The sequence below is a fragment of the Hyaena hyaena genome, unplaced genomic scaffold (assembly GCF_003009895.1).
Source record: "Hyaena hyaena isolate Hyena2069 unplaced genomic scaffold, ASM300989v1 scaffold_384, whole genome shotgun sequence".
Classification (NCBI taxonomy): domain Eukaryota; kingdom Metazoa; phylum Chordata; class Mammalia; order Carnivora; family Hyaenidae; genus Hyaena; species Hyaena hyaena.
In genome coordinates, this window is record NW_024081016.1 from 1,355,522 (window position 1) to 1,374,208 (window position 18,687).

General features: G+C 42.0%; 1 protein-coding gene across 3 annotated transcripts in view; it reads right to left on the reverse strand.

Moving 5' to 3' along the window:
* MEIS1 (Meis homeobox 1) overlaps positions 1 to 18,687 on the reverse strand; it is a 137,816-nt gene that overhangs the window by 94,981 nt on the left and 24,148 nt on the right. For all 3 annotated transcript variants that reach the window (XM_039250903.1, XM_039250905.1, XM_039250904.1), the window contains exon 7: positions 13,018 to 13,129. In XM_039250903.1, the coding sequence (XP_039106834.1) occupies positions 13,018 to 13,129 (112 nt within the window). The remainder of the gene's footprint in view (positions 1 to 13,017; positions 13,130 to 18,687) is intronic.

Sequence of the window (18,687 nt, forward strand, 5' to 3'; positions counted from 1 at the left end):
CTTGGCGTCATTCCAGACCTTCCCAACCCCCACCCTAACCCCTGAGTCCTCTCTAGGTCTGCTCCAGTCTCCTCCCCCAAAGCTCTCCTCTCTAGCTCCTTCACTCTGCCTTACGTCCCATCCTCAACATTTTGGAATTACTGCAGCATGACTCCAGCCTCCCTCAGCATCTATTCCTCTTTCAAGCAGGTCTGCCATGACACCAACCTAATGTTTCCAATGACTCCCTACTGCCTCCCAAGCAAACTCCCAATTCCTTAAGATGACAGATATGATCCCTCACAGTCTGGCCCCTGCTGCCTCTTGCTTTCCCTTGTAACTCCTCCTTTCTCACACCCTGTTCTCTGCCCGTGCTGAGGCACACACGATGCTTCCAAGCTGCCATGCTTTCACTTTCTTCCTCACCTTCACACCAACTAATTTCTTAGCTTCATATGTCCTTCTACTTCTCCATCTGTCCTGACTTCCCATCACAGACGCACCCCCTTGGGGGAGCTGGCTGGAAGACTGGGAATGAAAAGCAGGTGGCCGCTAGGACCGAGTCTGGGGATGGAAGTGCCGTGTGGAGAAGGACCCACACCTGTGTCCCATTCGGGGTCTGTGAAAAAGGGCTCTGTGATGGAGGAAGGATGCTCCTGTGGAAGGACAGGGACAGGAGGGACCACTTTGTTAGGGACCATTCCTCTACTTCCAAATTATACTGGACCTACTCAGTCCTGAGCCTTCACCTACCACAGGTTAACTACCTGCTCTGCCACTGACTGTCAGCTTCTTGGTTCCAGGAACAGCGTCTTCATTCTGAAGTCTCACATTTTGCGCTAGGCTGGTACATAGTAGACATTCAATTAATACTCATTAAGTTAGTGAATGGTACACTTTCTGTCTTCCTTCTATTATTTTTGAGAAGGTTCCTCTCAGAAGCTTTACATTCATGACATTGAGCAGTATTTTTTAGTTGCACTAAAAGTATTCCTTTCCCATAAAGGGATGTTCTCGGTACTGGGATGTAGTAAACCAAATATTCATAACACATAGCCTCCGACTTTATAGCTAAAATCACATTCCCTCAGAGTGTCCAGTTTTAGAGTGTGGTACCTGAAACTTCCCAAGCTGGCACCCCAGCTCTTCACCACTTAATGAATCTCTCTGGGGTCATTAACCCTGTTTCAGCGGACAATAATCAGAACGACAAGAGCATTCTCATCTGCATCAGTGGCTCCAGGGACGGAGAGAAAACACTGGAAAATGGAGCTGACACACCATGGCCAGGAGGAGATAGAAAAGGGGGAAGGGTCTCACAAAACAACCGGCACCCTGGGCTCAGATTAAGAGAGGCTGCCACCTGCTTCAACCACAGAAATCAAGACTAGCTTAGGTGCCAAGAAGTGAAAGTAAGATTGGGCTGAATACAAATCCAGGCATCTATCTAGTCGAATGGGTCAGTCACATATATATCGGGTACCGGCTGTATCTGCAGCCCTGTGCTAGGAGCTGAGGGAGGTGCAAGAGGGGCCATCCCTGGATTCTAGTCCAATCACCGGATTCCCCTTGTGAGGTCCCGTGGAAGAATCTCTCTCCAGTCTTCACACCAATCAAAGGGATTCTTCCAAACAACTTCCATGGACTCTGTCAATCTTGTAACTAATTATATTTCAGTCTTCATTTTGGCTGCTAGGAAGCTCAGAGCCAAACTGACTACTTCTAGCAACTGTACATGATCTCTTATGATTCACATTGTTCTGAACTACCCTTATGACTGGCCTCCTGTCAGACGTCCTTTGGGTCTCGTTTATTCGCATCTTGATTTTATCCTATTGTTTATTATACACTTTTGTTAATTTCCTTAAACCCTTTTTTAGAATGAAGGTGAGAATATAGAAGTATGTTTTAAAATTAAGATATATCCTCTTCTCCCAAAGTATCAATATATAAGGGTGTCAAGGTGCTATTTGGCTACTGTCATGGGGCACTCAAGGAAAGATTCAAAATAAGGCAAATGAAATATTTAGAGACAGCAGTGATCAAATGCTAATAATCTAGGAACAAGCAAGTTCAGTGTTTTCTACATTCACTATTCAATTCCCCCTTCCTTAAAAATATACAAATTTGAAGAAAACTTAAAGATTTTCTAGGTATGTTCATATTCTCTTTTTCTCTTGATGTGGAAAGAAGGAAAAGAAAGTTCTACCTCTTTCACCCTTGGTTAGGAAATAAGATGGAGGGAATGCATACAGGGTTGATATTGGTAAACGGGGGAAAGCCGAAGCTAATTGTACTAATCAAACAGAATGCTTTTAGGTTAAGTAATTATGGAAAATTATCTGCAAGACTGAACTAATCCACAAAGCCAGACACTTGAGAACAACCCAACTTACCAACTACACTTCTGGGTAGACAACGCCTACCTCTTTTTAAGGAAAATGCTTGGAATAAATTTATTGTTTGGGTTAGTTTTTGCTAGGCCAACAGCCAAAACCTCTACCATTATCCTTAATTAGTGCTAGCATTCATGGAGGAAAGAGATAAATTCAGGAGCAGAGCTGACTATTGCATCCCGCGGGACAGAACCATGCCTGCTGCAGGGAGTGGCACAGACATAAACCTGCCCTCCCAGGGTATCACGGGGTCCTGTCTCAGCATTCATCCTTAACCCTACCTTGCGGTCCCTTAAAAGATACTAAAATGCTGCTGCCAGTCCTCACCCATTCTCTACTAGAAGCCCATTCAGGGCCAGAGGATGGTACCCAAGAGTAGGCAGATCAGGCAACTATGTGGGCAGCATGATTTAAGGTACATCCCCAAACCCATTCACCACCAATTCTGAAAGGGATACCCGTTGAACATTTTCTTGAGTGCTTCTGTTAAAATGCAGCTCTGAGAGTCAGGACAGGTAAGACGTCGGTATCTATTTACATTTTGACTGAGATTGCCATGTGATTAGCCATCTGGCACCCAGAAGAAATCAGTGCTGAGAGAATGTAGTGTAATCACAGTTTGAAAGCACGAGAGGGTTCCCAATCCTCTTTAATAAATAATTACCCACCATTGGCCATGTGCCCATAACTATTCTGGGCACAGATTTATTTATTTTTTATTTTTCTTAAATACTTTATTGTCACGTTGGTTTCTGTGTAACACCCAGTGCTCATCCCATCAAGTGCCCTCCTCCATGCCCATAACCCCCCTTCCCCTCTCCCCCACCCCCATCAGCCCTCAGTTTGTTCTCAGTGTTCAAAGTCTCTCATGGTTTGCCTCCCTCTCTCTCCCCAACTATTTTTCCCCTTCTCCTCCCCCATGGTCCTCTGTTAAGTTCCTCCTAATCCACCTATATGTGCAAACATATGGTATCTGTCCTTCTCTGCCTGACTTAATTAACTCAGCATAACACCCTCAAGATCAATCCAAGTTGCTACAAATGGCCAGATTTCATTCTTTCTCATTGCCATGTAGTATTCCATAGTATAGATAAACCACATCTTCTTGATCCATTCATCTGTTGATGGACACTTAGGCTCTTTCCATGTTTTGGCTCTTGTAGAGAGTGCTGCTATGAACATTGGGGTCCATGTGCCCCTATGCATCAGCACTCCTGTATCCCTTGGGTAAATTCCTAGCAGTGCTATTGCTGGGTCATAGGGGAGTTCTATTGTTAATTTTCTGAAGAACCTCCATACTGTTTTCCAGAGTGGCTGCACCAGCTTACATTCCCACCAACAGTGTAGGAGTGGGGCACAGGAAATTTAAAGATGAACAAGGCATAGTCCCTTCCCAGGAAGCATCCTGGGGAGGCTGATGCATGAATGGCTCACTTCACTATATGAGAAAGGATATGCCACAGGATACCATGACAACACAGAAGAGGGCACTTCCTCCAGTCTGGGAGTTCATAGAACACTTCCTGCAGATGACACTTAAATTAAGTTTACAGTGTTTTAACTTGGGCTACATAGACCCTCCCCCACCAGAGTGTTCGTGGTTAGAATTCAGAAGATCCAGGTACTCAGAAGGGGAAAAATTTACATTTGATTCTCACTAACCTCTAGCTGAAATTAGCATTTCTTTCAAGTGCATATCTAGGTAAGTAACAAACCACAGAACCATTAGCAGGACCTGAGACTTTGTCACCAAAGGAAATCATATTTACATATAACAATATAATTGTTATAAAGATCTTAAAACATCATTTACATTCATCACTATTTCAAAAATATAGTAGACAACAGAATTATGGCTAGACCTTGTTATTCAATGCATATTTAATAAAGCACTTATATCATTATATTATAATTTGCTTTAAAAATATTTTGATAACTGAATTTCAATACAATTAGTTTCCTTGTAGTCCTATGTATTTTATTTTATGCATTAATAAAAATATTACCCTGCTAAGGTATCCATTGACTTTACCAGATTGCCAAAGGCATTGGTATGAGTCAGCAGCCTGGTGACTAATGGTGGAGAAAGCAATGATGACCTCCATGGTTCAAGACAGTGGAGGTCCCCCGAGTGGCCAAGTGGCTATGCAGGAGGGCTGAACACAGTTCCTGCCAGTGGGCTATGGATCACAGTGGATCTCACAGGGCCTGCTAGATGCTCAGCCTCTTCAGCAGCAGCAGCCAGAGGACTGAAGTAGAGATGGCCCTCTGCAAGTTAGGCCAGCTATCTCCCACCTGGTCTTAGGCAATAGCCCTGACCACAAGCTCACTGTGTCTGTGTCATTGGCAATGTGAAGTTTCACTCCAGCTATTCCAGCTCCCTAGGAATAGTGTGTATTTAGAGAATATCCCACTTATATATGCTTGATGCTCTTGGGAGCACACACAAACTTCCCAAGGGTAAATACTATGACTTGCTGGAACTTACAGCCCCATACAGAGTACCTGCCACACAGTAAATGCTTAATCCATTTTGATGACTTGACCAGAATGTATACATTTACATCCCCCCCCCCCACCTTTAAATACAACTCATGACAATATTTTGGCTCATCCGCAAAAACAATTACAATTCTAAACTCCTTTCATCTCCTTGGGCTACATTAAATGGATACTTCCCTAAAATTAACTTACTCACTTCTGCCTTGCCAAGAATGACACAGTGTGAAGAATCCACCACCTGGGACAATGGGTTCTCTCCTGGTTTATTTTCTTGGGTAGAAACTGAAACACAGGTTTAAGCTGTGCCAGGCTGTGTGTGGTAGCCCTGGAATGCCTAGGAAGGCTGACCTGAAAAACAAGTTATTGCTTATAGCTTAAAACCCAATGCAGAAGAAGGAAAGTGAGAGAGAATAAGAGAAAAGAAGGGCCTTAGTTAGAAACTGCATTAAATAATTTAAATAATGACACATTAAGATCTGGGTTTTTAAAGCTCAGGTCCCCATTTTCATTATTTTTTTAAAAATTTTATAATGTTTTTTATTTATTTCTGAGAGAGAGAGAGGCAGCGTGAGCAGGGGAGGGTCAGAGAGAGAGGGAGACACAGAATCCGAAGCAGGCTCCAGGCTCTGAGCTGTCAGCACAGAGCCCGATGCGGGGCTTGAACCCACCAACCATGAGATCATGACCTGAGCTGAAGTTGGACGCTCAACCGACTGAGCCACCCAGGCGCCCCTACCCATTTTTATTATTAACATGAGGCAGGAAAATCCATGTTTTCAATATGAGAATGGGCTATGTTCTATATGTGATGCATTTGGGGAAAATACCTCACAGTTTTGGAAAGAAAGAACTGAAATTTACAAACAATTAACTCTGAGTCTACTACAACAGAAAATATATTTCACTCCCACTGAAAAGCTAATGCTATGACAGCCAGAGAGGCTTTCTCTAATTTACAGCAGGCTGAGGGAAATGGAGAAGAAGGTACTTTTTAAAAAAGTTTTCATACTTTCTGGCTGCAGAGCCAAATGATGAACTGACATAGCATCATTATTCATATAATTCTTTACCACTCATTTTTAATTTAAAACTACCACATGATTGTTGAGAGACCACTACAATTAATTCTAGGAAAGTCAGAGAATTAGGGTATAATTTCAGAAGCTTTACAAATCACACTGGAGTCGGTATTTCTTAAGAGACAACCATGGCAGCAACCACAAAATTCCATGCAACATGCATGCTTCCGTCACATGCAACAAAACTCCAGTATCTGCACAGGTGACAATGGCCAAGTGTCAGCAGCGAAGTCTACATCACATACCAAGTCCACTCTAACATTGCAAACCAAAGGGAAAACAGAATTATGGTTTTAAGGCCATACTTAACAAGTATCATACCTTTTAAATTTCAAAACTTAGAGTATAAATTTGATAAGATATCCAGACCATGAGTTCACACATAAATAAAAGTGAGCAATCAACAGAAAATATAAGAAATGATCCTGTTGACTAATGCCCTGTCTTTTCCAATGGAGGGTCAGGCCTATTCAAAGCCAATCACATGAGGATGGAATCAGTAAAGGTCAATCAAAGGCAGGCTGAAACTCCAACTGTCTAGCTGACCTTCAGAGCTTGTGACAAATTGCTATCAGTCAATGTCAACTAATGACAGGAGCTCTTTGGCTAATCAATTGTTCTAAAAATGATCAAGAAAACTACTCACAGGACAGCTCATTTTCACATCAATGCCTGTGAAGTATGAAAAGCTCATTTTTTGAGTTTTTAATAAGCTCATAAGTTAAAGCAGTTACTTGGTAACAGAGGTCACCTTACAGAAAAAGACAGAACCTTTGTCTGCCTTTTACATATTCTTTTATTACCATATTATAGTAAAATTATGCCATGGATATGCCAGAGGGCTACATAATAAAGTAGGTAACACTTCATCCACTTTTGAAACAAATACTTCTGTGTTGGGGGGAAATATATTTGGGAGTAAATAATTTCAAATACATTTTCCATTTGTTTAAGATAGAAAACACTGACCTCAAGTTTACCAGCAATATTGCCTAATAGTCAGAGGATGCACTCTCCGTGAAAACACTGATGGCCAAATTCATGCCCCTAAATACACAGTTACTACTTTTTAGATGATGCAGTTATTTTTCTTTGTTTTAAGATGACCTGCTTTCATGATGCTAGAAGTCAAGAGAATGGAGAACAGAAAATGGTTACTCACATTTGATGAGTCAATAAAAGGAAAGGTGAATATAGCATGGGGTTGTTCTTGGGAATACAATTCTCTGTCTATACATCGAGTTCAATGTGTTTGATAAGTTAATGATATGGACCTTTTGATAACAGGGATTTGCTGAGTATAATAACTTCCCCTTTCTTTTTTACACCTGACTTTCCCATCAGGAAATCATTTTCCTCTTCTGCCTGCCACCGCACGCAAAGGCCACCCTTTAATTTGCAGTCCAACATTAAACATAACTAAAGTAACACACGGGGCTGCAATGGTCTAAGGGCTAAGGCCTGCAGCCACAATCATATTTTACTTTTCTCTCCGAAGAGTATTAGTCAAAAAGCATTACAGCATCACTGAAATACAAGACGTCCCCGCAGAAGTTTAATGCTTACGAAGGAAGTGTGAACACATATAGATCATTCAAGTTACCCTGACCAAATGACAAATGGAATGGAAAAAAACCCAAACAAACATTTTTTGATTCATGGGGTTCTTAGGTTATTATAAACACTGTTTTAAAAATCAGCTGGGATTAAAAAAAAAAAAAAAGGCAAAGAAAACTGTTTCTAAACCAGCAGTATTCACTTTGTGTTTTCATCTGAAAAACTGCCGATTACAGATTACATCCCAAGCCCGAGTTGCTACGGTAGTTTTTCAAATTAAAATATCTTCTGTGGCCTCAACCACTCTCAAGTTGTCCATAGGAAAGAAATAAAGGAGGGAGGGCAACACTTAAGCCGAGACATAATTGGAAGTATGTGAAAAATGAAGTGTCAGTTTGGTCAATAAAGGGCAAAGGTCAAGGGGAACTGCAGTCCAAACTCTGAGAGAAATGTGCTCATTAAGACATCCAATCAGAGCGCTCCTTCCCACCTATCCCATTATTCATCGGACAGCTGACTGTTTCAAATGCCCGGGTTTGGGCTGTTATTACTTTTCTTCTTCATGTAAAAAGGCAAGCTGGTATATAAATCGTTGCTTAGTCATCTGGAACATAATGTGGCCCTTCCCCACCGCCCCTCACCCTGCTCTGCACCCCCCCTCCCACCCAGCTCTGCCTGCTGGCCTCCAAAGCCTGAAACCACTGCCTTGAGATTCCCTTCAATAATAAATGGGATTGCCTTCCGCCTATAGGTTGCCCGAACTTATACAAAAGCTGGCGGTGGGGGTGGGAGTAGGGATGGGGGGTGAGGGACTCTGGGAAGCATTGCAACTATTGACACATTATTATAAAGAAATAGCACTGCTTTTCAATTATCCCTCTTTAAAGAAACATGCTGGTCTTGCTTTTTTTTTTTTTTTTTTCCTTAAGTGGGAGCAAAGATACTATTGTTGAACCGAGTCCTGCTCCCAAAAGGAGAAGTTTATAAGTGGGTTTTAGAGGCTTCAGCAATCATTAAAGTCCTTTAGAGTTGAAATGTTTTACATCAGATTTCAACATAAAAATACTACTTCTTCTCTTTTCTCACAAAAGAGGAGAATGAGATGAGCTTTAAATGGGAAATGCCCTGCAAGAGAAATGTCCTTATTTGTTTTGTGTGCTTCCATTCTCCATTCAATAAATCATTGAATGAGCGAAATGGTATAGGCTCTTAATACATAATACAACTTAATCATATCAATCATCATGCTCCTCTGTAAATGTCTCAATCATTCTTAACATAAAAAACTAGATTCTCACTCCCCAGCAGAGTATAACCCCCCTGAGGCTAACGCTGATTCTGGCTTACTCACAGCTCAGTCACCACTGCAGAGACAAGACCAGGCCCAGTGCAGACACTGGGGAAAGAGACCTCAAACTGGTAAACACAAAGAATGTCCATCAATGATCTATTTTCCATTCCTAGCCGCACTAAAGCACTGGAGGATGTTGGCATGTTAGGAGCTTGGGCTCTGGAATCATACTGCTGGGTCCAGACTCTACTACCCACTAACCTATATGGGACTTTGGGCAAGTCTCCTAGCCTCTCTGAACCTTTGTGATCTCCTTTACAAAGTGAGGGATGGAAATACCTATACTGACTGACAGCCCTTCATATGCAAGTGCATTATTTTATTACTATCATATATTCATCACTCTTGACTTTGAACCAAAAAAGAAAGATGTGCCCAAACTCAAAATGTGGTCAGCCATAGCTAAAGCTGCTTGTGAGTTGTAGAATGACGCAGCAGTCCTCCTGGGAAGGAGTTCAAATATGGCGGGAAAGGCACCAGATGTGCTTGGTGTTCTCCCGCTCCAAACCACACACTTCCTAAAGTAGGCCCTGATTACAGTCAGTAGGACAGGTGCGCACGGTAGGATAAAAAGACACAGGGAAGAGTCATGTATCTGCCAGTGTGCACCTCATCTTATGAGACTCTGCCTGAGGTCGTGAAAACACCCCATTCTAAAGTAGCTCACAAAAGCAAAGCCAAGAGACCAAATCCTGACAGGTACTTCACTATCTCTGAACTTTCATTTTTTCTCTTCTGTAATGGGAAGAGGGCAAGTAATAGGCAGGGATAAAATCAGAATTCAATCTCATATCTTTGGAAGTACTTTGAGGAAGTGAAAGAGTACACAAAATCAATGTCATACACAGCAAAAGCAGTACAACCTGCAACCAAATACAGATGTTAGTTTGGCCTTTTGAATGCCATCTTAAAGGAGTTTCTCTATGAAAGAATCAATTTCATACAAATGGCCACAAGTGCCAATATCAAATGACAGTAGGTGCCATAGGAAAAGTTACTATCGTAAACAATTTGAGTTAGGGGAAAGATACGTTACATAAATCATAAACAAACATTGAGTCCCCAAAGAAGAAGAATCTAGCAATTTCTTAATTATGTATCTTACATATACTATTTCTAAAATGTCCAGGATTGGATTTTCTGTTTTATTAATTTTTTAATGCTTAGGTAAAAATTTGGACTGAAACTATTCCATCAGCCATAACGGCCGTTAATTTGGCAAAGCAATTGGCACTCAAAATCCCCCAACTGGCTTGAAAGCTAACTAGGAAATCGTCACTGCATTTTGAAATCTGTCAGAACATTACAGTTTTCCTGAATGACTTATTTTATTCTGTTTACTTTGAAAGTCCAAAAGAACAGGACTCGGTTGAGATATAGCCTATTATATGCCTACATCGTGCACAGATAAGGTTCTTTAACAGAGGACCAGAGCCCAGGGGTTTCTTTTTTTGTGCCACAGGTGCCATAATGAAGTGGTGAAAAATGAAAAGGAACGAGGAAAGAGAAACAGTACAAATAATACAGTAGAGAAAGTTTTAAAATATGTATTACTCCTCTCTGTGGGGGAAACACCTCTTTGGATATGTTCTTGACAGATTGAGTTATTTCTGCCTATTGGGTATGTATAAAGACATATTTATGGATTTATAAATCTTTTGAAGAGGCCTGTTATTTACCCAGTTGACTAAAATGGACTCAAACTGTGTAAATAACTATTTAGGACATGCACTACGGGCCAAATGCTGGCGCGGCTCACACATCCATGGCTGCCAGAAAAGGCAGGCCAGGAAAACATGGAAGAGCCACTGTGCGCAGTTAATCCGAAGCCTGCACAAAGGCCCAGCTCCACAGGTCTCAGAGATGCATAAAGGGTAGAAGGGTTGTGGTTGGCATGGAAATGCACAGAAATTGTTGTGGCCACACTTGCAAGCATCATTCGGCATCTAGCAAGGGCTGAATGAGAGACACCGCCCATCCCTCAGAAGCCATAGAGAAGGGCAGGTGAGATGAAAGGAGGGGCTCCTATGCCCACAGTTATCAAGTCACTGGGTGGGGGGCAAGTCCGCACAGAAAGCTTCTATCAGCTCACCAGGGAGGGGAGTCATTCTTTAGTCAGGAAAGAGGGCATGATGAGGAGAATCTCAGACAAATAATCAGGAAACTGAACGTTGAGGTCTGATGCTACACCAGGACCTCCACAAATCGCTCAATACATCCATCCCCTTATTTTCCCCATCTGTCAAATGGGGCAAGTATTGTTTTAGAAAGGTTCAACTGAACTCATTCAAACGAGATCATTTCTACGAAATTTCTTAAAGAACAGATTAGGCACTGAACTTCTATGAAAAAATATCAAGAGAAACAGCATAAGTAGCAAACTCAGGTAATGTGAAAGGTAGATGTCCTCTGGTTACCAACAAACTCATTATTAAATTGGCCTTTGGAGAGCACCTGCTGAGGGAAAAAGAACCATGCAATATTCCTAATTCCCTGTTGTGACATGTCGGAGGGGAAGAACGGGGCTGGGGCCTTTGCCCTCTCAAAATCCTCTTATCAGATTATGTTTGAGAAAACGTATATGCTACCATTTGAAATTCAGGTACATTTCAGCAGTTGGCAAGCCTTTAAAGCAACAGCTATGCTACCTGCCTGTTCCTAAATGATACATAGATGTTTTTAAAAGCAAGAAGTGAAAAAGAAAATGAGACAAACAAAACAAGAGGCTATGACCCCACGTAGCAAGTATGGAGTATAGGAAAAAAGTATTTAGAATCCATTCTCACCTTTTTTGAAAACTCATGGTCTGAGTTGAAAATAGGGCTTTCTATTGAAGGTGCTGACATCACCTTAACTACGGCGCCGTGAGCAGCGACACCATAACATGTACATACACACACTTGAAAGAAAACAGGCCCTATGGATTTATGCCGCATATCTTCTTCCAGTAAAAGTCAGAGGTCAGAGGGTACCATTTCGGCCTCAGCTCTGAACCAGTTTACTATTCCGGCTCCATTTTTTACTAGACTTATAGTCGTGGTAAAGTCAGCAACTTTTCTTTGAACAATAAAGTATTTCAAATGCTTAAAATTCTATGTGCAGAAGTTATTCCCAGTCCAAAGAGCAAACACGTGCCTTAAAAAATAGAACTTTCCTGGTTTTGTTTCCAAGTGAATTATGTCAAACTCGTTTTGGATTTTGCAGTTCTAATCGGTACAGCCCAATTACGTAAGAAAACAAAATTCTTTTGTTGTCTAATGGCACACCAATGACACACGATCATCAGACCAGATTTTAAAGTATGCACCTCTACTGTGGGCTCAGAGTCAACTTCGATAAAGCCATCTTTTTATATTCAGATGGAGAATACTCTTTAAAGCTTTGGTTGCGCTGATTGAACACAAAATTCCACTGCAGTCAGATCTCACCAAAGGCAGTACAAGAAAGACATCTAAGCACTCAGTCACCTTTTTGCTGAAGATTAACTTTACGTTTAAACTTTATTTCCTACTAGCTATAGGCAGACGTGCACATCCATGGACACCCAAGTACACACAGGTATGTGCATTCAAGGAACAATACAAGCTAAATTGATCTGGTTTCTCTTCACTTCTTCCTAATTCCCTGTAGTCAGTTTGCAATGAAGTCAAGCACTTAAGAGATTCGGATAAGTAAATCCAGCAAAATGGCTTCAGCCTAGTGGAGAGGGAAAGCCCAACATGACTTTCTAAAAGGCCCACTGCCTTCTAAGCATCTGAAGACATCATTAACTTGGAATCCTGGAAGGTGTCTCTTCATGATCTCTTGAAAAGCCTCTAAGGGCAAGTAATCATCATACTTTTTTATTTGTAGAGCAGGGTATTAGTGGCATACTATTTACGCACATTCGAACTTCTAATCTACTCTAATCTAGCCCTCAGTCAATTCACTGACCCTGTTTTATGGAGGTGGCCAGGTGACAGGCAGTTAGGCAGCTGGAGTGGCATGGAAGAAGAAAAGGTCTGGAGAATAAAATAAGATAAGCTGATTCTCATACTGTAAGGGGTTTATGTTCTAGAAAGACTGTATAAATAGTGACTAACTAGACATTCCTGGCTTTTCAACCCTTAAAAATGAAACAAGTAGCAAAAGAGAGTGAGAACACCTCTCCTACCTTGCTCACTGCTGTTATCCCCACTGTGTGAGGTGTGACCACCGCTGGAAGGGCCCGGGGTTCCTCCTGAACGAGTGGATGCCGTGTCATCGTGATCTCTGTTCCAAGAGGGCTGTGGGGGCACAAATCAGAAATCCAAATAGAGTGGTCTGTTAACACTGGTCCGGCAGGCTCCTGTCGGACAATGACAATGCAATGGAAGGCCAGAACGGACGGCCATGCCACCTTTCCCATTCCCCTTCACAGATGGTGCCATCCTAGAGCTGTGTTGGCACATTTGAAATCTGCTTCTGAGCTAAAATAATATCTGCAGATAGTTATTCTGTAAGTAACTATAGGCTTTATTACCAAGAAAAACAAAAACATTCCAGGCAAAGCGGGGGGGGGGGGGGGCGGAGAGTGGAAATGATGCCACTTGATTCTGACTATATTCTTAATGTCAACAAATCCTCTGGCACAACAGTCTGCGGCTACTCTGAACGTGCAAAGTAAGAGTGGTGGTCTATAGCACTGCGGTGTATAGAGGCCCCTGATTCATCCTAAAAGACAAACATGGCAGAGCTTTTAAGACCTTACAATTAGGCCGGGGTCCATTATAGCTAGTATGTGTCAGCTGTTTGCCGGATGGTACACAGCAAATGGACCAGGCACGAGGACAAAAAAGAAATGAGAATAACAATAGATTCACATGGACTGTGTACACTCAGCCCCATGCCGAGCCTTCTTGTACTATTGAACGGAAAACAGATGTTGCTTCTTATCACTGGGTGCATTTGAAAGTAACATTCAGATAGGAAAAATTGGCAGTAAATTAAATTCTTGGGGAAAACAATCATGGCAACACTTCTCCCAAATCTCCCTTTATCACCAGAAAAGATTTTAATTAGCTTTTAGTGCTAGCTTTCAAAAACAGCCTTATGAGTCACTGGCCATCCTGCACAGTAGGGATAATGCAGAAAAGAAAGCTGGTTCTTGGCTGGGAAGTGATATTTGTCTTCAAGATTATTAGTGGAGAGGCAGGATGATCTTGTGTGTAAAATATGTCTACATCATATCAGTCACAGGATGTCACGGTTCATGACTGGGTGGTGGTAAAGTTTATTGACCCTCCCAACGCTTTAAATATGCCGGGCAAAATCAAAGTGCTCTTTGCTTACATCTTGAAAAGTATTCTCATGTCCCAGAGAAGGTAAGAAAGGCTGAGGAGGAGATCAAAACATTTCTGACACCCACGGAGAGAAAAGGAAAGATCCCATCTAAGAGGCACGCTGTGTAAGAATCAAAGGAAGGGTCCCTGTTCCTGAAAAGGATGCTTGACGGCCACCTACCCTATACTCTTGGCCAGAAGGTTAACACAGCCCCCCAAATTAAATGAAGTCATAGAGAGATATACCACTTGTGCATCTGACTCAACCATTAAGCACATTCTCAAAAACAGTGATAACTGATCTGCTGATTCGGTGACTGAAAGATAGGCGTGCTGTGAAAGAGGTGTCTTGGACAAACACGCATTCTGCAGCGTGCCAGAAGATGCATGCTGGAAGAGGTAATCTGAAACACACGCTCAGAATGCAAACAGTTAATGCATAAATTTTCAGTTTGTACAACTGCAGCTCTAAAAGGGGGACTTGTTTATTCAGAGCTCTGCAGAAAGAATGGTACAGCACCCAGGGGACAGACAATGCCAGGCACAAAACCCCGGTGCCTCGACATGTAAAAGGATGTTTTTCTATGTGCTACAAATCCCACTTGAAAATATAATTAGAAGGAGAAAATGGCAAACTATTGCATTAACTGTAATTGAACAAAAGACCGGCAAGGCATGTGGGAGGCTGCAGGAACCCGTGGGAGTTTCAGGATGCATGAGATCCTGCGAGTGACATCTCCTGGGCTCTCTCATTTTATTTATGTTGTCCCTCACTACTATTGTTGACTGGTGATCTGACTCGTAATTAATAGAAAAGCCACCGATAACAAGCTAAAATACAGAGCAACAGAATAACCTCATCAGGAGCATGTTTGTTAATCTGATTAAGACTAGGACTCCAGAAAGGTGACTTAGAACCCAAGAATTATTCCATGTTACACAGGAAACTGTCCTCCTTTATGCTACAACAGACCTGATATATTCACTATCTTTTAATGAGCTCCACTGATTTATTCAGCTCTGCTCTGCTCCCTCCCCCACTTTTCTACTGTGCAGGATGTAGATTAATTCAATGCTTAATTGTTTAGTAAATTCAATTTTCCACATTCTATTCTGCATAGCTTTAGCTAAGGTTCTTAAATCTTCAGCAGTGAGCCCTGAGCCCAGTGTTTGTGATCTGTGCCTACCTTTTTTCATCACCATTTTTCTTCATCCACCACTTAATTCACCATGAAAAGATTTTCCTTGCTGGAAATTCTGATTCCGCTATGATCTGTGAGCCATTCCGATTCATTGCATTTTCATTGTGTTGGGTCTTAGATGCCGGGCTCCTCTTTTCTCACAGCTATCACCACATTATACAGGCATTCATGCAAGAAATGTTGGATTCCACCTCGGTTTATCCAAATTTCGTGCAACCTATATGTTTAAATTTGTGTGTGCACCAAAGGTAGGAGCCAATATTTTCCACCTCTTCTGGAAAGGCCTGTGAGTACTGAGTGCACTTCTCTGAAATGAAATCTAACTTTTGTGGTCCTCTCTTGAATTAGCATTTTGGGTATTAGCATTTCAAGAACGGTGGAGTCACACAAAACTGAGCATTAGGAGAAATCCACAAGGTTACCAAAACAGAACGAGAATTATGTTTAGTTCAGTTCATTAAACATGATTAAAGTCTAAGTATCAGAAATAGCTCATGAACTCTCTGGCATAAATATGTAAGACAGCCCTAATCAGAAAGAACTCCCCCAAAATCCATCTACCCGAGAATCTCAGTTACAATAACGCATCTCTGTGATTCTATGTGGTTACACCCAACAGCATCATTATTATTTTTAAAATAAAATATGTGCATACAATTATGTACATATATCTGTGAAGTTGTGAGTTGCTTGGGGCCACTTGTAAAGTAAGGCTGACAGAATAAAATCAATGGTGCATTGAGTTAGATGTATAGCAAACCAGAGTCGTGGTTCTAAACTAAGTTCCAAGGAGGCTTTTTTCTTCAATGTGTATAATTTCAGAGTAAGCGATGCCTATGTTCTCTGCTAGTGGAAATCCATTAAGACAAGAGGTCCTAACTTGAAGTCCAGAGACCTCCTAAAGACTTCGGGGGTAGGGGGTGTCTTGTTTTAACAATAATTTTGTTTATGGACATACTAGCATTTTTTTCCCCTAGGGAGAATGTCCACAACTTTTCATCAGATTGTCAAAGGGATATGTGATTCTTTCAAAGTCTGAGAACCACTGCTCTAGGAGACCTTCATAGGGCCAGATGGAAAAGCCAGGGCGGGAAAGACCTTCAAGATCATGGAGTCAACACTTTAACCCGGTATTAAGAGCCAATGGTCCTTCAGACATTATTTCTTTTGTCATAAATGGACAAAAATGGCTTCGTTCCTTCAGAAAGTTCTTGGTCAACATACAAATTTAGCATAAAACATACAAACCAGTTTCATTGTCTAGTTGTAGAGCCCTAAAAGACAGCCATTTTAAATATGTGGGGCAAGCCTTTGATTCTCTCCATGTTTTCTCTCTTCAATGGTTTGAATACTCCCAGGCCTTCTATTAGTCCTCAAGAATGCTTGAAAACAAGGGTTTTTACATGAAAATATGCTAACGCTCATCGAGTGGCATTTTAATTTTTATTTATTTTTTAAATGTTTTATTTATTTCTGGGAGAGAGAGAGAGGCAGTGTGAGCAGGAAAGGGTCAGAGAGAGAGGGAGACACAGAATCTGAAGCAGGCTCCAGGCTCTGAGCTAGCTGTCAGCACAGAGCCCGATGCGGGGCTCGAACCCAAGAACCGTGAGATCATGACCTGAGCTGAAGTCGGACACTTGACCGACTGAGCCACCCAGGCGCCCCTCGAGTGGCGTTTTTAAATTTATGAGGTAATTTATACAGGTATTTTGTAGTAAAGTGATGACTTCCTTGACCACAGGATCCTCTAGGGCACAGATAATATCTGGAACTTCCCTATCTTGTTCTTTCTTGGCTCAGCACAACGTATGGTGCATGCTCAGCACTTGGTCAAGGCTTAGGGAACTAAGCTGAATCATTCATTGTTTATTGTTCTACCAATATCCTAACAGATGAGCTACAACTTCCCAAACCATCCTTTCTCCTGAATGAAGCCATCTATTGGTAATGTTTCCTCTCTCCATCTTTTCCATTCCTTTTCCACCTATGCCTTAATTTTGGACATACTTCCATTCCTCATATCACTTTCCATGTTTTCCTTGGACAGTTCCTTTCACTACTGCGATCTGAGTTATCACCCATAAGCCATGAAATTTGTGTCTCTGGGTCTCTTCTTTAGACTTGTGTGCCCAACTACCTGCTAAACCATCTCCATGGAAAGATGTTCACCTCACTCAACAAATCCAGTGCTAAACTTATCATCTCCCCATCAACATCCTACTCATTCTTCTTTTATTGATCCTAGTAGGTATAACCCCATCTATCCATGGTATAAGCCTGAGAAACATCCATGACACCCCCCTCCTCCTCCCCCTGCCCCCTACCTTCCATACAATCAGTCCTCATGTCTTGTTTACTTTTGTCCCTAAATAGTTCAAAAAGAAATCTCTCATTTTTCACATTAGTGATTGCTGGGCTTGTTAAGGCCCTCCCAGCTTTTTTTTTTTTTTTAATTTTTCAACATTTATTTATTTTTGAGAGACAGAGACAGAACATGAGCAGGGGAGGGGCAGAGAGAGAAGGGCACACAGAATCCGAAGCAGGCCCCAGGCTCTGAGTGGTCAGCACAGAGTCCCACACGGAGCTCGAACTCACGAACTGTAAGATGATGACCTGAGCCAAAGTCAGACACTTAACCGACTGAGCCACTCAGGTGCCCCAAGGCCCACCCAGCTTTAAAGAGTTTAGTCAAATGGGGCACCTGGGTGGCTCAGTCAGTTAAGCATCTGACTTCGCCTCAAGTCATGATCTTGCTGCACATCGGGCTCTGTGCTGATATCTCAGAGCCTGGAGCCTATTTCAGATTCTGTGTCTCCCTCGTCTCCCTCTCTATCTCTGCCCCACCCCCCCAACTCATGCTCTGTCACTCTCAAAAATAAACATTAAAATTTAAAAAAAAGTTCAAAATTGGGGCGCCTGGGTGGCTTAGTCGGTTAAGCGTTCGACTTTCGCTTAGGTCATGATCTCGCGGTTCGTGGGTTCGAGCCCCGCGTCGGGCTCTGTGCTGACTGCCAGCTCAGAGCCTGGAGCCTGTTTCAGTCTGTGACTCCCTCTCTCTCTGACCCTCCCCTCCTCATGCTGTGTCTCTCTCTCTCTCCTAGAAATTAAAAAAAAAAAAAAAAAAAAAAGTTCAAATCACTTCCAGGATTTAAAGAAGTTCAATTCCACTAGAATATAAACTCCACAAGGATAGGAACTGGTCGGTTTTGCTCGCCATTGCATCCTGCCTATGAAGGATCCTGCCTATGCACAGCACTTGGAGGCATGTTTGTTGTATGAATGAACAGCTCCCTACTGCCTACAGAACACCACAGTCTGGGA